Raw genomic sequence first — 22,634 nt, forward strand, 5'->3', positions numbered from 1 at the left:
TACAATTCTCCTGGAGTGCTAATTGTACTCAATTAAAGTGAAAGAAAGTACTGAATCAGAAAAAGCCAGTTGCCCTGGGAAATAGTAGGTCCTTAATATCCTCTAGAACTTTCTCCACATCTAGTCTGTAATCATCCATTTCCTACCAGGAAAAGCTAAGGTCACTTGTGGTTATGGAAACAAACGCCCGTGTGGCGCCATTTGAGAGAAGCCTGCTCCAAAGGGCTCTAACAAGCTATTACTTGTGACATCTTTTGCCCCGCACCCAACCTTGGTATCACTTAATGCTTTATTACTATTATGGAAACCGAGGTGTTAGGCACTAATTCCTTAATAGGTGCTAAGAACTTTCTAGTTGTTGTTCAATGCTCCTTTCTCTGCTCTTCTTAGGCTTCAAAGACGCCATCTTCCATTCACTCATCCAGCCACCCAACCCCATAATTCAAGAACGACAGCTCGAAAGATACATTTTTATTTTGGAAAAAAAAAAAAAAAAAAAAAAAAAAGACATGCAACACCCATCCCTAACAAACTATAAATGCTTCAGATACAGAATAAGAAGGAAATCCAACATGTCCCGAGGAGACACAAGTGTGATTTCACAAAGCTGAAAACCCTTTTACAAAGCTTCTGTTGTATAAATATAGTCAGTCTTATCTTCTATATAGGGTCAGACCAAAACCAATCAAACCAAAAACAGACCAAAACCAACCAAACAAACCAACAAAACCTTTTGATGGCATAAGAAATCCCCTGGTCCTTGGATGTCCCATAATCTTCATTTGTCTATCCAGCCAAATACAGGTGATGACTACAGGATGAAATTATGTATTCTAAGACTCTAGATACCCAAATGGAGTTTACACACCATGTCCGGAGCCAACTCTCTGGCCCTAAAGCTTGTGCAAACTACCACAGTCCCGGCTCAAGGACTTGGTCTCCCTCGAGGACCTGAGGTGTCTGTTCTGAATGGTATGTTCTTGGTCAATGATGTAGCTCAGTGGAGGAACGCTTTGTTTAGCATGTGAGATACCCTGGGTTTCATCTTCAGCACAGAAAACTAAAATTGATATTCCCAAAGCCACTGACTTGCACGCTTTGAAAGGGTGACTTATGCAGTGTGTGAATGATATATTCGTGGAGCTCCTGAAATTATCTGAAGTTGCTGAGCCTGCTAGAGAAGCAACAGGTGATCCTATTCCTTCTGGGGTCATCCCAGGAGGGCAAGAGATCCTAAAAATACTATCATTGAATCAGTGCTGTTTGAGGATGCTTGTGGAGAGAGGGGCACTCAATTCCAGGATGTCAAAATAAAGAAATCCAAAGAGATGACTCCCCCCACTTCTTCTAGAACACTTCAAGCATTTCCTGTGGTCTTCATTCATCACAGAAAGCAGTTATTCCACTGGAAGCAGAAGCCCAAGAGGCTGCAGGAGACTGCCTGTGAGCTCGTGGCTTGGGTGTACACATCCACTCAAGAATACTCCAGCATGGTCAAGGTCCTGAGAGTCACTAAACGAGGGACAATTTGGATGCCCAAAGAAAACCTTCTAGATTTATCTAGCTACCATTGATGCCTTTGTTGACCACAAGTCATGGGGTAGCTTCACTTCTTTCTGACTATTAGAAACCATCATCAGGGAAGTCGTGGCTAATCAGATGAGCAAGCCACTTTGCGGCTGACAAACCACCCAGAAATGCCTCTCTGTCCTGTGCCCACGACCTGTCACAGCAGAAAGGGCCCAGGTGTAGACCATGGGTAACTGGGACATAACCAAGAGACGGCCATTCAGGCATGGAATGAAAGAGGTAGAATTCCCAGTACTAGGGAGAAAAAGTTAACTGGAAAATTTTTTCTGGTTTTTCTATTCCAGGTTTTTCCACCAGTTATAGCTGGTGTGAAAAGGAGAAGATGGGGAGGGGAAGCCCACTTTACCCGTGAGTCGGTACCTAATCTACCTTTCCAAAGGGTGTCACCGGAAGTGGAGGCCAGGAGTCTTACTGATTTTTAGCGTACACATAAAATAAGAATAGAGCAGGGGCTTCTGGGTGACCAATGCCCCAGTTGGGTGGAGGCCTTCTAAAACATCCCTACTCTCCCTCCCTGAAGATTGCTCTGTGTCTGCCTGGCATTGAGCTCCTTCTCGGTCAGTCTAGAAGTTTTTAACTCTGTGTCCTAGCAGGTAAGTTAAAGTCAGATAGCGTGACCATAGCTACTCCATGCCATAGTGGGCTGGAGTCCAGTACTTGCCCTATTAAAACCCTGGCCTCCTGTGTTCTTTCCAAATAAGCTGCTCCATCCCATGATACTCTAGGCCTGGAGGTCTGTGGTGCTCACAGATGGTGCTTCCTTGCTGGCAATATAGCTAGACTTACCTGGTTCTTTCTAGTGCCATAAGGTGATAGAAGGAACATTTAACAGAAACAGTTGCGGGGATAGATCCACTAGGACTTCGAGCAAGTGCTTGATAAATAAATGTCTTTGCCTTTAGTGAGAATATTTATGTCTTTTTGTTGGTGGTGGTTTTTGTTTTTGGAGACAGGGGTTCTCTGTTTAGCCTTCGCTGTCCTCGACTCGCTATGTAGACCAGGTTGGCCTCAAACTCACAGCGATCCGCCTAGCCTCTGCCTCCTGGGAGCTGGGATTAAAGGCATGTGCCACCACCACCATGCCCGGTGAATATTTATCTCTTAAGAGAAAGAAATGAGGTGCCTGGTTATAAAACAGAATAAACAAAACCCCTTCTTTTTTCCTTTTCTTTGTGTTTTTTTTTTTTCTCCAAGTCTTCACTTACTTTGTCCTCAGACTGTCTGTCCACTGCTCCCTATCCAAACTCATTACCCAGGAGACATGAACCCAGGTTACCATAAAGACTGCCCATCGGCTTCCAGCCTTCCCTCACCCAGCCTCTCTCCTAAAGACATGAGTGGAAAGCCTTTTATCTGAGCAGGAAACTCCCCAGCTGCTCCTCCCCTCAAACAGGAGGTCAGAAGTCAGTTCTGTACTTAAAGAACAACTATTTTTACCCCAAAGCTATAAGAATCATGGGCAGATGAGGCCATAGCTCCAGTGGGTGGACTATTTTAGGAAACAAGATGCAAGCAAGGAAACAATACATGAAGTGTGGGTATATTTGATAGGTTTGAGGCAAGCGGAGAGAAAGGTTTGGGTACTCTATAAAAAACAAGGGTCTGAAATCCAAACTTCTGATAAGGCCACAAATGAAGAGAGTCCCAGCAGTGGGAGGCGCAGGATGCTGGCACCTAAATTGCCACAGGCCTGCAGGGTGATGTGCCCAGGTGAGGAGGCAGGCGAGGCAGGGCGGGTGCCTCTCACAGGTCCATGTCTGGGCCTCCTGAAGATGTCTTCAGCGGCACTGAGTCAAATCCATCAGGAGTCCTCTGAAAGAGAGATGGTGACAGGAGCTGGCTGCTGCACAGGGGCAAATTAAGGGGGACAAAGAAGAGAAATGGAAAATAGGTGACAGAAGGAACCCTTCCAGACTTCCTGCTTTCGGATGGCTTTGTGGGAACGTAGGAACACGTTATTCTTGGACCTTCCTGCCCTCTACAGACTCAGTCAGAGAGTAAGAGAATTATGCTTCCTGGTCTACATCTTTGGAGAGTTCTAGATGTCCCAGACAGACCTAAGTAAGACCTTCCTCAGGGTAACTAGTCTTTCACTGGTGGGAGGGGAAAAAAAATCAAGGCCAAGTTAGCTAAAGGAGTCACCCTGACAAGTCAGCACAAAGAAACTAAGACCCGGGCATTGGACACCTGCTGCCACCTCTTCCTGCCCCCTCCTCTTCTCCTGCACCCTCCGCACTCACACCTGTTTGAAAGACTCCCTTGTGCAGTAGTCAGGTGTGTGCTCAGCTAGGGAGGAGTTGTTTGGGTGCCCTCTGCTGGCCCTACGCCCAGAGACAGTGGAGTCTGTATTGCATTAATGAAGCCTCACACTCACCAAGCCACCCACACAGAGCCAGCCTACCCAGTTCAGAATTACAGACTAGGTGCAGTTTAGACTTAGCTATGACTCAGCCCCTCAGGAGGGGGCCCACACACCTTGGGGATAGCACCCTCCACTGGCTAAAGGCTCTGAGGCCCTGACTTCTACCAGAAATCAAACCTACAGCTGGCTTCCTCTCCACTCCAAAAGAAAAAAAAATTTTTTAAAGAAGAACAAGAAAGAGGAGGAGGAGGAGGAGGAGAAGGAGGAGGAGGAAGAGGAGGAAGAGGAAGAAAAAGAAAGATATCTTTGTCTCTCTGTGGTATGTGTGTATGTGGCACATGTGCGTATATGGTGTGTGTGTGTATGGTGTGTGTATGTGTGTATGTGGTCGGTATGTGGCATATTGTATATGTGGTGTGTGTGTGTGTGTGTGTGTGTGTGTGTGTGTGTATAACTATTACACATAGATGGTTTAATACTCCATCTGGAAATTAAAAGACCCTAACAATCTCCCCACTAGAACACACACTGGAAGAAAGGAGCCTGGTTAAGAGCAGGCAGGCTCGGCTCCGGGGAAGGGAGCCTTCCTACAGAAGGAAGAAGGCGGTGCTTTTACGAGAGGCCAGAACAGTGCTTGAAGGTTGCAATCCGAGTATGGTGCAGGGCCACTCAGGGTCCCAGTGTCCTTGCCACTCCTCCTAAGCTGGCCCCCAGTTGAGGTCTAGACTCTCCCTACCTTGGAGGTGAAGGATTTGATCTTCCCTAAGAGTGACTTCTTGCTGGTAAAGATGAGGTCGTCTTCCACGTCCTCTCCTTCCATGATGGCACAGCTGTCCGCTGCTGGCAGGCCGCAGTCCTGGAGGGTAGCGTTCATGACCAACTTGGAGTATTTGTATTCTAATCTGTGAGACAAGGGAACAGAAGACCAAGAGATGAGAATGTGGGAGCGAGCAGAAAGGTTGGGCTACAGATAGGTACCCCTTGTCACAGGGAAGGCTAAAGCATGTGAAATGGTGTGACAGACAGATGAACAGACAGGGTCTTGCTTCCCAATTTAGCCATCTTTTTTCTTCAAGGCTGGTTGTTTCCGGGATATCAAAGGTTAATAGAAATATTGAAGTTGTAGAGTTGTGCCTTGTTTGGTTGGGCTTGGTTTTTCTGAGGCAGGGTTTCATATAGCCCAGGCTAGCCCAGAACTGATATGCAGCTGGAGGATGGTCCTGAACTCTGGCTTCTCTTGCTTCTACCTCCCAGTGTTGGGATTACAGGCATGCACTACCACACCTTACTTTTTCATTGTTAATAAAAACAAACAAACAAACAAACAAACCAAAAACCAATGCCAGGTGTGGTGATGCATGTCTTTAATCCCAGCACTCAGGAGGCAGAGGCAGGCAGATCACTGTGAGTTCGAGGCCAGCCTTGTCTACAAAGTGAGTCCAGGACAGCCAAGGCTAACACAGAGAAACCCTGTCTCAAAAAAAAAAATCAAAAACCATTTTCCTTTTTTGCTTGACTTTGAAGCCAAGTATTTTGCATGCTAGGCAAAAACTCTAACACTGATCTACAGCCTCAGCCCAAGAGTTCTGTTTGTCTGTCTGTCTGTCTGTCTGTCTCTCTCTCTCCCTCCCTCTCTCTCTCTCTCTCTCTCTCTCTCTCTCTCTCTCTCTCTCTGTGTTTGTGTGTGTGTGTGTGTGTGTTTCAAGACAGGGCTGTGCTGGACTTGCTTTGTAGACCAGGCTGGCCTCAAACTCACAGATATCTGCCTGCCTCTACCTCCCGAGTGCCACCATGACTGGCCTGATTTTTCTTTGGAGAATCTAACAGCCAGTTTTAGATAGCCCATCCCCGTTCAAGAATGATGGTAGCTGAGGCCTGCAATGGATGAGTGTCTTTAAAAGTATCCGGCCAATAGCAGGATCAATCACCAGCTCCACAGAAAATGGTCTGTAACATCCTCAGGTGTTCTCCCTGCTCGAGGATCCAACCCCTGACCTCCCTCAGACTCCAACACCCCACCATGTACTTTTGGTTCTTCTTCCAAAAGTAGCAGGTCAAGACAGTGAGCAGGATGGCGGTGCAGGTGCCAGCGGAGATGCCCACTTTCAACCAGAAGTCTATCGTTTTGCAAATGGTGACTCTCTGCTCAGGCAAGGAGATGCCCCCGAAGCACATCTTTGGTTCTCGCCACATGTACGTTGTTTTCTGTTAGGGGACAAAACAAGAACCTCAGAACTCATAACCCCTCCTCTCCCGGGATGTGCCCAAGCACGAGGCAAGCCTACCTGGATCCCAGCGACACAGCTGCTGACAAAAGTATGGTAGTCGGAGGCCGAGCAGAGCGGGCAAGCGGCCACGGTCTCCCACAGGAAGTGGAAGTTACAGCCATCACAGGTCCCATCGGAGCACATGCTAGCAAAGTAGAAAGGAGAGTGAGTTGTCACGTGATGGGCCAGTGGGAAGATCTGGTTGGAACTTGCCTGCTACACTTCTTGCTTAGTTCATCTTCTCTTTCCCCAAAATGCCTCCCTCAGCCTGCCCTTAACTTGGGTGTTCCCTCCCTCCCTCCCTTCCTTCCTTTCTTCTCCCTTCCTCCATTCCTCCCTTCCTTCTTCCCTTCTTTTCTGTCTTTCTGAGTCAGGGTCTCACTCTGTAGCCTGGACAGGCCTTACACTAACAGCAAGGCCATGTCTTGGCCTCCCAAGTGCTGGAAATGTATGCATCAGTGACCACGGCCATCTTGAGAGTGTGGTCTCTAATTTCCCTGCCTGTTTCTGCTGACGTCAAATGAGGGCTCAGTTGAAGATGTCTGAGTTCTAGAACGGCTACACTCCCAAACCCTAGGAGACTCCTGTCCTCCCCATGGACATGTGGGATTGTAGTTGAGATGGAGTTCATGCATAGAGATGTGCTGTGCATGTGCATGTGCATGTATGTGCTTGTGAAGGTCAGGGGTCAGCCTTGGGTGCTGTTCCTCAGGAGATGTCCACTGTGGTTTTGGGGACTTGGGGCACAGTGATTAGGATAGGTTGGCTTGGCCAGTGAGCTCCAGAGATCCACCTGTCTCCGGCCCCTGTTTTTTTGCTGTATATATGTCTCTGTGTCTCTCTCTCCTCTCTCTCTCTCTCTCTCTCTCTCTCTCTCCTCTCTCTCTCCTCTCTCTCTCTCTCTCTCTCTCTCTCTCTGTGTGTGTGTGTGTTGGCGGGTTCTATTTTAGTTTTTTTGTTTTTGTTTTTGTTTTTGTTTTTGTCTTTTGTTTTGGTTTTTTCAAGACAAAGTTTTTCTGTGTAGCCTTGGCTATCCTGGGCTTGCTTTGTAGACCAGGCTGGCCTCAAACTCACAGTGATCCTCCTGCCTCTGCTTCCCGAGTGCTGGGATTAAAGACGTGTGCCACCACACCTGGCTTTTGTTTTGTTTTTTAAGATAGCATTTCATGTAGTCCAGATTGGCCTTGAATTCATTATGTAGTGACACCAACCCAAATTGGAGCATAAACTTCGGTCTTTATGTGGAGAGAGTGAAGACCCAAGAAATGTGGTCAAGGCAGCAAGGCACTGGCTTAGTCCAAAAAACAAACAAGTAAGCACATATTGGTCTGTGGAAGAGCCTCCATATTTCTCCCTGTCCCAGTACATAATGGCCCCAGTAATATACAAAAATGCCTTGGTCCCTCTGTCTCTCCCTCCCAAGTATGGAGATTACAGGCATGCACCCCATGCTTGGTTTTTGATAAGCTTTGTACTTTGCTGTGTGTGATATTTGCAATGGTGAGGAAGACTTTTTCCAATTCCACACCATCGATAGATAAGTGTCCTGTCTGTGCCCTGTCTCCTTCTATTTGAGACAAGATCTCACTATCTCACTGTGTCACCCTAGTGGCCAGAAATTTGATATGTACACCAGGCTGGCCTTCAACTAAAGAGATCCATCTGTTTCTTCAAGGCTGCCAAATACAAATAGCCAAAACATTAGGAATGTAACATCTACATGATTCCTGATTGTCTCATGGCTCTTCTTGCTGTAGGTAGTTTATTGTATATGTGTGTACATATACATTATAAATGTATATGTAAAAATATATTTAATTAAAAAAGAGAGAGAGAGCGATCCATCTGCCTCTGCCTCTCAAGTATTGGGATTAAAGGCGAGCTCCACCACACCAGGCTTCTTTTTTAATTGAATTAAGGGGTCCTGACTGGATTCGGAAATGAATGATTTTTGTCTCTTTTTAAAATAATCTCTGGATCTTGGGATGGAGTGAGTCCGAGGAGGATCAGGCCATGGCTGGTGCAGCCGCCCTCCACAGGGACTACCTGGGTAGCCGCAGAGTACCAGGAGCAAGTTTCCCCGGGTTGCATCTGAGGCGAATGGTGGTTGATCTCCCAGAACTGCAGGACTGAGTCACATCATTGGATCTGCAGTGGAAGCCAATGAGGGGAAGAGTCACTCTGCTGCCACCCAGACCCGTTGTGTGGAGTCAGCATGGGGTGAGCCCTTCGCTGGGCAAGGAGGGACTCAGCTTCTGGCCTGACAGACACCGGGAGCACAAACTTTGGTCTTTATGTGGAGAGAGGGGGGACCAGGGAGATGTAGTCCAGGGGGCAATACATTGGCCTAAGAAAGAAAAGGCCAGCATATACTGGGACCTCCTTCGGGGAAGGGAAGTCTGTGGCAGAGCCTCCATATTTGCACCCTACCCCACCCCCCCACCCCATCCTGGTGCAATGGCCACAGGAATATGCAAAACGCTCAGGTCAAGTGACAGCCAACTTTTGCTCTAATGACTGGGTAGCCTTAGACCTCAAACATGCTCAGGCTTGACAACTAGGGAGTGGATAAAGAGGGAGGCGTGTAATCTTGTGGGAGAGCCCAAGGTTTCACTTGATTGAGCCTGGTCTCTCATCCTTACCTAAAAAAGAAGACTACATCTGGCATCCCCGAGGTCTCTGGGTGAAAAAGTTCAACTGGGGAGATGATCCCTTCCAAAGTCATGTCTGTCGACACCCCTGTCAAATCAGAGCTCCCGATTAGTTCTTGCTCATAGCAGTTAGCTGGCAACTACCTCAAAGCTTTCAAGGCCTGTCAACCACCAACCTTCATATCACTAAGTGGCTCATGCAAAAGTGAACCCAAGGTTTATCAGAGATGCAGGGGCACGTGGAATGGAATTGAAAACAAAGGTCAGGAAGCTGAGCCCCCTGACATGGGGGCCTGTCAGCCACATAGTCACTAATGCCTGTGTGCACACATTACACAGATACACACACACACTCTGACATACACACATATACAGAGAAACACACACAGAGACAGACAGACAGACACACACACACACACACACACACTCAAGCCAGCCTTAGGGCAACTGGATTACTCACCAATAAGTCGGTCAGCAAGACTGACTGGCTGTGAGGACACCCCAGCCTTGTAGCCTGTCACCTCTGAGGGGATGATGACCACCTGGCAGACATAGGCTGTGATGGACTTGGAGAAACCTGCCTCACCCTCAGGGAGCCGGAGGTCAGTGACATTATCTGTGCACACAGCCATTTTTTTCCCCTGGTAGGGAAAGAAGGTGTGAAAGAAAGCAAATGGTCACAGAAGAATCCTGAAAGGGGGACTCCCCCCCCCCTGCCCTTCATCTAAAAGTTAAGCTTTCCCATCAATCGTATGTTGTTGTAGAAGATTGAAGGTGGGGTTCAGGATGGAGCAGGTAAAGATGTGCCCCAGTTGCTAGACCCTAGCCCAAAACTCTCAGCTGGACTCTTAACCTCCCCCTTTGGTTTTGTGAAAGACCAAAATAAAACAAATCAAGCTGTGTGTTGACAGAAGGAGCTTTGCTTCTCTAGGTTTGGGAGTTGTTTGTTTGTTTGTTTGTTTGTTTGTTTGAGACAGTGGCTCTGCCCAGCCTGGACTTGAATTTCAGATCCTCCTGCCTCAATCCTCTGAGGGCTGGGATTGTTTCTGTGCCAGCACGCCTGGCTCCTCTAGTCTTTAATAATCGCACCCTGGCTAGTCACAGAGGTGTAGGTATCTCTTGTCTTGGTCAGCTGAAGCAAGAATTAAAGGAGACAAAATGTCCCAGATCCCCCACATCACGTCACCCTACTCCCTGCCTGCCTCTTTGATTCTCTCACTCCGCGGCTGCCTCAGGGATTCTGTGTCCCCCCCCTCAAGTGCTCATCTCTGGCCTCCAACCCACTTTTCAGTTCTCGCACGCTGCCAGCTTGCCCAGCTTACCTGGTTTCCACAGAGACTCAGGGTAAAATGATGAAAATACTTCAGCCCCTTTGAAGTGAAGCTCGGCGCTCCCGCCAGAGAGACAGTGCCTGCCAGAGCTGAGAAGTTGTAGTTGAAAATCCTGGTGGGAGTGTTTCTGGAGAAGGTGCAGTCATTGTAGCAGAGAGAGTGAATCTGAGGGGGGGGGGGGGGGGAGAGTCGAGTCAGCAGGCAGTCTAAAGGCTTGAGGGCTACAGGGGAGTGTAGCCGACTTTCCTGCAACCTGCTCCGGACTAAATGAATGAAAGAGGATTGAGAAAGGACTGAGGCGGACATCAAAAAAAGTAGGACACTGATAGGATCTTCCTTGCCATTGATGATGATGATGATTCTCATCATTATTATTATTTTGGTTTTTCGAGACAGGGTCTCTCTGTGTTAGCTTTGGCTGTTCTGGACTCGCTTTGTAGACTAGGCTGGCCTCGAACTCACAGCGATCCGCCTGCCTCTGCCTTCTGAGTGCTGGGATTAAAGGCGTGCGCCACCATGCCCAGGTTCCTTGCCATTGGTTATTGGCATACGCCTGAAGAAGGGTTCATATACAGTTGTCTGTGGTGGCTATCGTGAAAGATTCTGACAGACCCACCAGTGTGCAGACTCCGACAAGGATGTCCCCATATACACACAGAGGGCTTTTACAAGGACATCTGCCTGGCAACTGTCCACTCAACCCTGGGCTGATGCCGTTCTTGTGTTAATCATCCTGCCCAGCGATCCCTGTTCCAGTATGTCTGATGCAATTTTTTTCCTTTTTTTTTTTTTTAATTTTTTTTATTAATATATTCTTGTTACATCTCAATGTTTATCCCATCCCTGTCTGATGCAATTTTCATTCATGTCCATTAAATGTCCTCTTGTCTCAAAGTCTTTGAATAAACCTATGATGTACTGTGGCACATACTTTTCACTGCAGAACTCTGAGGTTCCCAGATGCCAGGAATCATCGGAGAACCTCTGTCTGATTTTTTTTTAAAGTATTTTATTTATTTATCATATATGCAGTGTTTTGCCAGGATGCACACCAGAAGAGGGTACCAGATCTCATTATAGATGGGCTGTGAGCCACAACGTGGTTGCTGGGAATTGAACTCAGGACCTTTGGGAGAGCAGCCAAGTGCTCTTAACCTCTGAGCCATCTCTCCAGCCTGATTTTGTTTTTAATAGCAGTAGGAATCAGACACAGAGCCTTGTGCAGGCTGCGCAAGTGCTCTATAAGCAAGTTTTTTTCCCCCAAGCAGAAGGCAGTGGGACCCTAAGTGAAATAAGGGTTCCAGAGTGGCAAGAAAGAGACTTCCGTTCTTCCCCCATCTGCAACACACACACATGGCCAATCCAAACACACTGAAACCCACTCCTTCTTGCTGCAGTTCTGTGGGAAACTGAGCTGGGGAAGGGGCTTGGCGTTCTTTTTCTCACTGCATGTTAGGGACCCACTCGGAGGCAGCCCGAGGCAGTGCCATTCCCTCCCACAGCAGCAGGGGGAGCTCCAGGGGAAGAAGACTATGGAGGATGTCCCAGGTACCCGCCCCCCCCCCAAAGATGGCCTACTACAGAGGGAGGACAACACCCCCTGCTGAGAACTCACCACCCAGGCTCACCACCTGGTTGGTGGTGGGGATGGGCTGGGTGTTGCTATGGGAACATGTGGGTATCAGCCCCTCGAGAATCCTGCCTAGAACCCCGGCACCCACGCAAGCTTGGCAGACCGCTGGCACCTTGTTGTTCTTGGTCCCCTGACCACAGGGCACACAGGCCTGTGCACCGTAGGGCTGGTGGGCTTTCAGGATGGTGTTCGGGGGGCAGAGGTGGCAGGTCCCAGAATCTCGGTGGATGTAGTGGCCAGCAGGGCAAGAGGTGCAGGAGGAGCCCAAATCAGAGGCTTCTAGGGCGCATGGACGGCAGTAGGAGGCCACGCCTCCCATGACGTTGGTGACATTGATGGAGTAGATTTTGGCAACGTCGTTGGTGTACTTTCTGCCCTGGAGGTGAAAAAAACAAAAGCAGAGACAAAAGAGGCCTGAAGCAGCAGCAACCGTAGAAAGAGCAGAGTGCTCTACAATTGTCTGTTTTCATTCTATTTACTTGCGTGTGTGCACGTGTGTACATGTGCATATGTGCATGTGAACGTGCATGCACATATGTGAGCGTGCATGTGGAAGCCAGAAGTAGACTTCAGACGTTCTTTTGCCATTCTCTACCTTATTTTTTGCGACAGGGTCTCTCACTGAACTGTCCCATGCCCTGGCTTGTACATGGGTGCTTGGGAGCAGACACAGGTCCTTAGGCTCGCATGGCAAGAGCTTGTATCCACTGAGCCACTAGAAGCATCTTTCTCACTTTATTTGGCGGTGGTTCCTGGTCTACAAGGCAAGTTCCTGGACAGCCAGGTTTACACAGAGAAAACCTGTCTCCAAAAACCAAACCAAACAGACAAATAAACGGTTTAATTATTTTTTTAAAAATGGTTTTTAAGGTGTATTTTGTGTAATTAACAACAAGACAACAAGACTAACCCATTTTAGAGCCGGGTGTGGTGGTGCATGCCTTTAATCCCAGCACTTAGGAGGGAGAGGCAGGTGGATCTTTGTGAGTTCAAGGCCAGCCTGGTCTACAAGTGAGTCCAGGACAGCCAAGGCTACACAGAGAACCCTGTCCGGGGGGAAAAAAAAAAACCTAACCCATTTTAGGTTCCATGTAAAAAGTTAACCACTATGGGATATTGATAAGAAATTCAAATATATGGAGGGGGTGGTCTTTGTAAAAGAGGGGAAAAAATCCATGTGTTTAAAAAGAAACAGAGACCAGGGCTGGGTGTGGTCACACAACCAAGTAATCCTAACACTCGGGAGGCAAAGGTAAGAGGATCCCAAGGTGGAAGGCAGCCAGCTGGGACTACATGGTAAGTCCCTGACTCTACAAACCCAGAGAGTGGGGAGTAGGGATTGAAAGCACGAGCACACTTAAGCATGCTGGATGGAGAGAGAGACAGAAAGGCAGAGACAGAAGGGAGGAGAATGCACACTCTCCAAGATAGTAACTGGGTTATCTCTGGGCAACAGGATTGTGAGCTATTTTGCTCTTTGCTTAAAACAGGGTCCACTTTATAGCTCAGATCAATTTTGTTTTCAGCAACAAATCCATATTATTTTGGGTTAAGAAAATAAAGCCAGGTTTGTAATCTTGCTCTTGGAAGGCTAAGGCAGAAGGATCATAAGTTCCAGGTCAGGCTGGGTTACATACCAAGACCCTATCTCAAAAATGAAAAAGAGGCAGAGTGACAATTCTTAAAAATAGCCTCAGGTCTGGCTTCGGTCACAGTGGAGACTGCACAGAGGGACAGAAGATTGAAGGTACCCAATGCCATCTTTCCTAGAAGTCATTTAGAAAAGGCTAGAAGCCCTCAGAGGGCTACCCAAAGCGTTCTGCTTGGCTCCTGAAGGTTATGGACTCAGAAGCATGCATGAACTCATGCCAGGAGTCCTCCTTGCTCAGAGTCTGCCCTGAGGATGGAGAGGAACTCACGGCTTCATGAAGGGTGGTCCTCTGGAAGGCCCATGTGAAGCTCACAGTGGCATTCTCCTCGATGACGTAGGTGTAGGACTGTTTGCCTTTGGCACCTTTCCATGTCTCCACCGGAGTATTGGTCCTGGAATTCATGCCCTGAGCCCAGGATAGACAAAGGAGGAAGGCATGATGGCTATGTGAAGCAAGCACTGTCCTGTGGGCTCACACACTGGGCAGACCTGTGTTAAGAACTACGGAGTCCCTGGTATTCCCTCTGGGCCTTACTCTGTGGAATCACAGTGGCCGGTGTCCATTAGACTGCCTTACTGCTGGGGCAGCTTGGGGCAGCCCTCCATGGAAGTCCTCACCACCACTACCACCAATCTCGCTGAGAAGAAACTTACCACCATGAAGTAGAGTTCACAGTTCACAGAGCAGACAGTCTCGAAGACAAACGTGATCCTGGCCACCTCTTTGTTCTCTGTGTCTGCCATCACTGACTGTGGAGGTCTGGGAGACAAACATAAAACTCATCTCAGAGGGCGCTGGAGAGATGGCTAAAGCAGTTGAGAGTGCTGGCTGCTCTTGCAGAGGACCTAGGTTCAATTCCCAGTGCCCACATGGCAGTTCACATCTGTCTGTAACCCCAGTTTAGGGGATCTGACACCCTCATACAGACAGACATGCAAGCAAAACACCAATGCACATGAAATAAAAATAAAATAAAAGAACTCATCTCAGATATGGGTGCAGTAACACCTTTAATCCCAGCCCTCAGGGAGGCAGAGGCTGGGGGAATCTCTGTGAGTTCAAGGCTACCTTTGGTCTACAAATTAAGTTCAGAGCAGCCAAGACTACACAGAGGAAACTCTGCCTCACAAAACAAATTTATAGTCATTTCAGAGGCCAAGAAGTGCTATTTGAAGAGTCTAGACAGTAGAAAGGGTCACCTGTGGGTTTGGGGGATGTGGGGGTTTGAGTAGTTATGGCCCCCATAGACTCGTGTATTTGAATGCTTGGCCTTGTTGGAGTGGGTGTGGCCTTGTTGGAGGGGGTGTGGCCTTGTTGGAGGGGGTGTGTCACTGTGGGCATGGGCTTTGAGGTCTCCTAGGCTTAAGCTCCACCCAGTGTAAAATTCCAGTCTCCTGGCTGCCTTTGGATCAAGATGTAGAACTCTTGGGTCCTCCAGCACCATGCCTACAAGATGCCATACTCCCTGCCTTGACGATAATGGACTGGACCTCTGAAGCTGTAAGCTAGCCCCAGTGAAGTGCTTTCCTTCATAAAAGCTGCCTGGTCAAGGTGTCCCTTCACAGCAGATGAAACCCTAACTAAGACAGGGGACCTGTTAGGAGTTTATTGCCAAGAGTGGAAACTAAGTCCAATTATGCCACTGAAGCTATATATGATGTTGACCTGGCCAATGTGCAGCTCCCTCAGCTAAGAAACGGCAGTGATAATTATCTCCTTTATCTCTCGTTATTGTATTGATATCAAACAGTACGCCTGGTGTGAATGTGCTTTATACAATGTGGTAAGAACAATCCTGCTCAGTCTTCTTGCCTCAGGCGGAAATGAACTATATAGATGGGCTGGAGAGATGCTTCACTGGTTTAGAGCCCTGTTGCTCTTGCCGAAGAGGACCCAGGCTCAATTTCCAGAGCCCATATAGTGGCTGACAACCACTCATAGCCCCAGTTCCAGGGGGTCCAATAGGCACACACAAGGTGCATGTACACACAGAGTAAAAGAAAGGGCTCTGTGAACCCTTTTTTTGGTTGCTTTTGTTTTTGTTTGTTCCTTTGTTTTTGATTTTTCAAAACAAGGTTTCTCTGTTCTAGCCCTGACTGTCCTGCATTCGCTTTTTAGGCCAGGTTGACCTTGAACTCACAGAGACCCACCTGCCTCTGCCCCCCAAGTGCTGGGACCAAAGGCGTGTGCCCCGACGCCCGGCCTATGAACCTATTTTTAAGTCTCTAAAACTCTCTCAGCTATCGCGAGGAGGAAAGATTCAAGGGGCCAGTGGGTGAGAGAAGGTAGTGGACCAAATACAGCACGGGCAGGATACTAGTTAATTTCCTTATTGCTGGGAGGAAGGGTCTGTGCTAGCTCATGGTTTGAGGGGACACAGTCCACACGCTGGGCAAGTATGGCACCTGGAGCATGAGGTGGCCCAGTGCACCCATGGTCTCACTTCAGTCACCATTCACGGTCTTTTCTTCATTCAGCCCAGGACCCCAGCCCACATCCAGGACAGATCTTCCCTCCTGAGTTAAACCTCTCTGGAGATGCCCTTCCTGACATACCTCAGACATATGTCTCCCAGGTGATTTCAAATCTCATCCAAATGAACCACCATGGGGTGGGGATGGGGGTAGGGCTCTGGAGAGACTGCTCAGTGACTGAGGGGACACTGGCTGCTCTTGCAGAGCACTGGGGTTTGATTCCTAGCACCCACATGGTGGCTTGCAGTTGCCTGTGACCCCAGCTCTAGGGAATCCAGTGTCCTCTTCTGGCCTCTCATGGGCACATATATACATTTGGGCAAACACTCAACAAAAGAAAAATAAATGTAAGAGCATCATGGTAGGTAAGAAAATGGCCGCTGACAGGGCCCTTGTGTGTGCTCCTCTGTTCTGGATTGATGCCTAAACGAAACAAAAGCCAGGAGCCCTCGCCTCGGTCACACTCCCATGGGATTTGGTGGAGGGCAGAGGCCGGGTTGGCTTGGACGTCCACTGGCTTTGCACTCCTCACCTAAACCCTGGCACGACCAGAGTGAGGATCATGAAGTCATTGTCTGAGGCTCCGACCGCTGTATAAACGTGGTCACCAGCCACCTCCCAGCCTGGAAAAGGAGAGAAAGGGATTAATGCTGGCAGCTCTTGGGCTAATGTGTGTTGGGTGGCACTCAGAGATAATAGTGCTGCCCTTCAAAGGATCCCAACCTGGGGCTTATCCAGTAACAAAAGCATGCATGTCCTTTCTTCCTACCTACCTCCCTTCCTCCCTCTTTCTCCCTTTCTGTCCACCACTCCCTTTCTTCCCTCTCTCTAGGCAGGATCTATCACTCTGTAGCCCAGGCTGGCCAGATCTTGTGGCAATCCTGCCTCAACCCCTCTTGTTTTATTTTTTAATATTTGTGTTGTTTTGAGAAGGATTTCACATTGAGGCCATCCTGCAACTCACTGTTGCCTCATATTGGCAGTAATGCTCCTGCCTCAGCCTCCTGAATGCTGGGGTTACAGGCATGAGCCTCCAAGATGGGCCTGTCCATGTTTTCCCTAGCTCCATTTCTGTCTCTGAAAGTAAACATTGGTAGCATGTCTGCTGGAAGGAGTGGAACCCTCAAGGGAATGGGTGACTTCCCTGGGAGTGCAGGGAGTGACAGGTAAGGGGAGGTGGGGGTGGAGAGGCAGTCACCTGTCAGGCCCTTGTATTCAAAGTTGATTCCACTGAGAACAGTAGTTTCCATGTTGGAGGGCAGCGTGTTCCACCATTTGTACTCAAATCCCACTGCAGGCTCAGTTCCTGCTGGGCAGCGGGTACAATCTAGGAGAAGCACAAGATCTGTTACCCAGGAGGAACCTTACAAGCACTGTCGGAAACTGCTGCCACACAGAGGAGCAGCAGCTAAACAGTGCATGGATAGTGCCACGGCACAAAGATATGTCAGTGGGACCAAAACGTACTTAACCCATTTAAACTAGACATGCTGACCTTACTTATCAAAACATTCATGGTGATGTACCTTTTAACCTTACTCACGTACTTTGCACTGAGACCCATGTTGTCATTAAATGCATCCATCCCAGCAGGTACCCGATCCCTCTCCCACCCGACTCCTTTGTGCAGCTTAATTTATAGGTTCCAATTCCGTCCAGCCAGTCATCTTCGTCCCCTGAACGTTCTAGTTAGCATCTTTGCCACATACTGGGAATCTCTGTTGTGAAGACTGGGACTCCTGAGGCCCAGGGCTTGTTTGCAGACGCAGTGATGAAGGAGGAAGGGTGGCTCTTAAATCTGACCTTGACCGACAGACCTGTGGACCCTGGTTCTCAGAACTGGTCTGCCTTTCACTGCCTTCCTAGCTACTCTGGGTATTTACGTGGCCCGCCCAACAGCCAGTATTAGGATGGAGAGGATGCAGGACACAGAGCGATGGAGCTGTTACCAGAGCCATTGGAGTACGAGCCGTAGGGACACGGCTCACAGGTACTGTTGTTGGTTTTGAAGAAGCCTGGGTTACAGGGTGGGCACCGGCTCTTCACACCGGAGGCAGGCAGCTTCACTGCCCCCTCAAGGTCCTCACCACAGATTTTTGGCATGGCCCATTTGTACATGAGCTGTGTCTGAGGGGAAAAAAAAAAAAAGGATTAATCAAGATTCAGTACATTTAGCCCATGTTTCAGACCTGTGGGTTGAGACCCCTTTGGGGGGGGGGGTCACATATCAGATATCCTGAACGTCAGGTAAACAGTATAAAAATTACAGTTAGCCAGGCGGTGGTGGCGCACGCCTTTAATCCCAGCACTCGGGAGGCAGAGGCAGGTGGATCACTGTGAGTTCGAGGCCAGCCTGGTCTACAGTGCAAGTCCAGGACAGCCAAGGCTACACAGAGAAACCCTGTCTTGAAAAACAAAACAAATTACAGTTATGTAATAGCAATGAACTTGTGGTTGGGGCTCACATGAGGAACCGTATTAAAGGGTCGCAGCATTAGGACGGTTGAGAATCCCTGTTTTAGACCCTAACAAGAATGGTGGGGGTTACCAGAGATTTGGGTCAGAATGAGAACTTCAGAAAAAGTAGAGAATTCTGTTCTATCACGTTGGTACACAGTAACTGTATGATAAATAATGTTGATCAGAGGACAAAAGACATATCTGGCAAGAATTTGATGACAGGAAATGGATGACCGGTTGTCTTCAGAAAACATTTGGGGACTCTTTCAAAAAAAAAAAATCATTTTATTAGCTGAGCGTGGTACTGCCCGCCTTTAATCCTGGTGCTCAGGAGGCAGAGGCAAGTGGATCTCTGTAAATAAATTCTAGGCCAGCACTGTCTACATAGTAAGACTGTTTCAAAAAGAAAAATCAAAACAAAAACTCCCCTGCACCCCCTCAATATTTGTTGGCTGTTCACTCTTTTCAAGAAGACTTTCTCTGGCTCCCCAGGCCTGTTCTAGTTTTGGGGGTGGGGTTCTCCCAGGCCTCTCACATCACCTCCGCTGACTTAACACCAGGACCCTCTTCCTCCTCTTCAGCCTCCCTATGCCCTTGTGAACTCTGCAAAAATGGAGGTTTCATCTCAGCTACCGCTGATCCTCAGCCTGACGCGTCAGTTCACACAAGCATCCCTTGTCAGGCCAGAAACAGCCAGACTACAAAGGAAAGGCTGTTTCCTGAGGCAGAAGGTCTGGTGTGGGTGGGAGCCGGAGAGAAGTACTGGGGACCAAAACCAGTTAGGCCAGTGGTCCTCAACCTTCCTGATGCTGTGATCCTTTAACACGGTTCCTCATGTTGTGGTGGCCCCCCCCCAACCAGGAAATCATTTTCATTGCTCCTTCATAACTGTAATTTTGCTACTGTTATGAATCGTAATATAAATGTATATGTTTTCTTATCGTCTTAGGTGACCCCTATGAAAGGGTTGTTCAACCCCAAAAGAGTCGTGACCCACAGGTCGAGAAGCCCTGGGTTACGTCATTTTCCAGAGACTTGGAGGCAGGAGGAGATTCCTGTGTTCTCACTAGACCTAGTTAGCACATGAGACTGAGTATCTGTGGAAAGCAGGTGGGGCCAGTGAGTAAGCAAATGGGAGAAACCAAGCAAAAGAAAATGGAGTGCGTTTGAAAAAAGAGAGCGTGTCAGTACCAAGTGGAACACACAGGCAAAAGGAATGCCTGATGTGAACACACATGACGTCATGCCCTTTGGCCGCTGTTTAGCCTGGGCTCACCGTGCAGCTCTGTGGGGCTTTCTCCAGTGACTTTCACTGACCACTGGCGCCTGAACAGTGGTCACGTCTCAGGAGCAGGGAACAGGGGGGCTCCAAGCAAGCTACCCACCTCTCCGTTAGCATCACAGGCTGTGTGAGTGTAGAAATAATCCTTGTTTGTGCAGGCCGGGCGCACTTTGCAGGTGGAAGATCCTTTTTCTAAATGACCAAAGTGAGAAGAAAATATTCTGGGTTACATAAGAGGACAGGGCTCTTAGCTGCTGGCTAGTGACCAGTGACACACCCAAGCCCATGGATGTGTCACCACACCAACTTCGAGAAAGTATTTGCTTTTTTTTTTTTTTTTTTTAAGACAGGCTGACCTGAAACTCACTGTGCAGTCCAGGCTGACCTCAACCTTGAAGCGGGTCTCCTGCTTCAGCCTCTTGGAGGGCTAGGGTTACAGGTGTGAGCCACCATGCCCCGCTAGGCATTTTATACTTTTATCTTTTGGCTTTTCCAGACAGGGTTTCTCTGTGTAGCCCTGGCTGTCCTAAAACTCGTTCTGTAGACCAGGCTGGCCTCCAACTCAGAGATTACCCCTGCCTCTGCCTCCAGAGTGCTGGGATTAAAGGTATGTACCAAGGATTTTTTTTCCTTAAATTTATTTTTATTTATATGTGTAAGGGTATTTCCCCTGCGTGCACATATATGTCTGTGCACCACGTGTGTGCCTGGTCCCAGAGGAGGCCAGAAGAGGATGTTGGATCCCCTGGAACTGGAGTTACAGATGGTGTGAACCACCATGTGGGTGCTGGCAATCAAACCTGAGTCCTCTGTAGGAGGAGCCAGGGCTCTTACGGCTTCGAGCCATCTCCACATCTAGCCTAAGACATTGTCTCGGCGTTCTACTGCCCCTTCTGCATGAGGCCGCCGCACAAAAATAAAGTTGGAACCACCATGGACTCAAGACCTCTGACTTCCTCAGCCTTAGCCTTCTAGTGCTGACTTTTACCTAAACCCAAGAGAAACACTATTAGTTTTATCCTCCTCTGGGAACACTGGGAATTGAACCCAGGGAGCCATGCATATTTTTACCACTGAACTCCATATCCTGAGCCATTTTGTCAGGCTTTTTGTGTTCTCCTTAGAATGACATGGCGTTGCCTCAATACTGTGAGCCGCCTTCACAAGACAAGTATTCCAACAAATCCACCTTAAAACAAGGGATTTCACGGTTTCATTTTGTTCTGATTTTAGAGACAACTGCTGCCCACAAGGTTGCCCATGCTGGCCTGGAACTCCTAATCTTAGCGCCTCGGATGCTAGAAAAACAAGTGTATGCCTCCATGCACTCAGGAGACATAGACAGACCAATTTCTGTGAGCTCAAGGCTACCCTGGTCTACATAGTGAGTTCCAGGGTAGCCAGGGCTACAAAGGTCTCAACAGCCAAAATAAATCTTTTTTGAAAACTGTAAGAAAAAAGACTGGAGAGGGAAACGAATATGGTCAAAATTTTTACCAAGAAAAATACCTGTAATTCATGCAAATTTCAAATTTCCCATAGGATTTTCTTTCTACAGAATAAGAAAACACCTGCGGCCCAGCGGTGGTGGCGCAGGCCTTTAATCCCAGCACTCGGGAGGCAGAGGCAGGTGGATCCCTGTGAGTTCGAGGCCAGCCTCCTTCTGTATCACCTGATAGGCAGTGTGGTGTCATCGACTAAGACACTTGTGAGCTAGGCAAGTCCAGGTTCGGTTCCTGATTCATCATTTAGTAGCTGTGTCGTGTTAGACAAATTACTTAGCCCCCTACCTCAGCTCTCTCATCCAAGGAACAGGAGAAATAGATCCTGCCCACGTTGCTAGAGCCCGGACATGCCTGGCCCACTGTATGCACACATTCTCAAAATGGCAGCTACTGGGGCTGAAGAGATTGGCACAGCAGGTTAAAAGTACTTGCTTTTCGCTCAGAGACTAGAGTTCAGTTCCACCCACACTGGGCAGTGCCTAACAGCCTGTAACTCTAGCTACAAGGGGTCCAATGCCCTCTTCTGGCCTCCTTGGAAACCTAGATGTAGATTCCGATATATCCACAGAGATACACACACACACACACACACACACACACACACACACACACACACACACACTAAGGAAATGGCAGTCACTACTATTGCCTGCAAGCTTGCACATTCTTTTTATTTGAGACCTGTCCAGGAGATTTAATAGATTAAGTGTCTCCTCCCCTCCCTTCTAGTGAGACATTTGCATCTCAGCTGGTCCCTTCCTTTTCCCAGATGACTTCCTCCATCAGAGGACTCTTCCAAGGATGCCATGTTGGATCCTTAGAATGCCAACAGATCTCTGCATCTCTTCTGTTCCTGTCTTATTAGGCTGGGCAAGAAGGCAGGAAGTGTTGGAAAACAGCTGGGATCTTCCCAGCTCATTTCTTCCGCATACAAATAGGAGGCCCCACTCAGCTGGGAGGGACCCAGGGACTCCTGCTGCTGCTCACTGACTCCGCCAGGATTGACTTGGAGGGGAGGGGCTGACCAACGTGCCAGTTCCCAGGGCCTTGGGTAGCCAGTCGGGCAGGCAGAGCACAAGTTGCATGTTAGAAAATGTATCTGGCACAAAGAGCTTTGTTGTCCTAGTTAACCATTTGCCTAGCCTGACACCCTAGGTCTACGTTTTAGCAGAAATGGTCCAGCTGTTTACACGCAGATCACTGTGATATTGAAATGGCTTTCATAAATGATTAACTCGAATGTTGAGACAGACCTCACCTCCCCAGCTCCGGGGTTTAAACCAAGGGGTTTAAGATGGGCATTAGTTAAGTGTGGAAAAGTCACCTGGCTGTTTGGTAGGGTGAGGGATTGAGAGTGGCTTGAGGATTGCCCCTGGGGGAAAAAGCATTTATCTCAGGGCTCCAGGTAGCCCCCTTCTCCTGACAAT

The 22,634-nt window shown here is 48.4% G+C and overlaps 1 protein-coding gene across 2 annotated transcripts in view; it reads right to left on the reverse strand.

The window, feature by feature from the left end:
- Nucleotides 1-3,168: 3,168 nt before the first annotated feature.
- The window catches only part of Elapor1 (endosome-lysosome associated apoptosis and autophagy regulator 1), a 74,418-nt gene continuing 54,952 nt past the window's right edge, over nt 3,169-22,634 (reverse strand). Inside the window, exons 8-22 of one of the 2 annotated variants that reach the window (XM_051165657.1) lie at nt 19,806-19,894; nt 17,910-18,087; nt 17,159-17,287; nt 16,493-16,583; nt 14,140-14,245; nt 13,754-13,891; nt 11,947-12,210; nt 10,193-10,366; nt 9,331-9,511; nt 8,862-8,958; nt 8,266-8,367; nt 6,238-6,364; nt 5,979-6,157; nt 4,689-4,854; nt 3,169-3,402 (exon numbers count right to left, since the gene is read on the reverse strand). In XM_051165657.1, the coding sequence (XP_051021614.1) occupies nt 3,334-3,402; nt 4,689-4,854; nt 5,979-6,157; nt 6,238-6,364; nt 8,266-8,367; nt 8,862-8,958; nt 9,331-9,511; nt 10,193-10,366; nt 11,947-12,210; nt 13,754-13,891; nt 14,140-14,245; nt 16,493-16,583; nt 17,159-17,287; nt 17,910-18,087; nt 19,806-19,894 (2,090 nt within the window). In that variant the 3' untranslated portion in view covers nt 3,169-3,333. Of the gene's footprint in view, nt 3,434-4,688; nt 4,855-5,978; nt 6,158-6,237; nt 6,365-8,265; nt 8,368-8,861; nt 8,959-9,330; nt 9,512-10,192; nt 10,367-11,946; nt 12,211-13,753; nt 13,892-14,139; nt 14,246-16,492; nt 16,584-17,158; nt 17,288-17,909; nt 18,088-19,805; nt 19,895-22,634 lie in introns of both variants that reach the window. The other variant, XM_051165658.1, reaches the window with a different exon arrangement.

Source organism: Acomys russatus, chromosome 23, assembly GCF_903995435.1.
Source record: "Acomys russatus chromosome 23, mAcoRus1.1, whole genome shotgun sequence".
Classification (NCBI taxonomy): domain Eukaryota; kingdom Metazoa; phylum Chordata; class Mammalia; order Rodentia; family Muridae; genus Acomys; species Acomys russatus.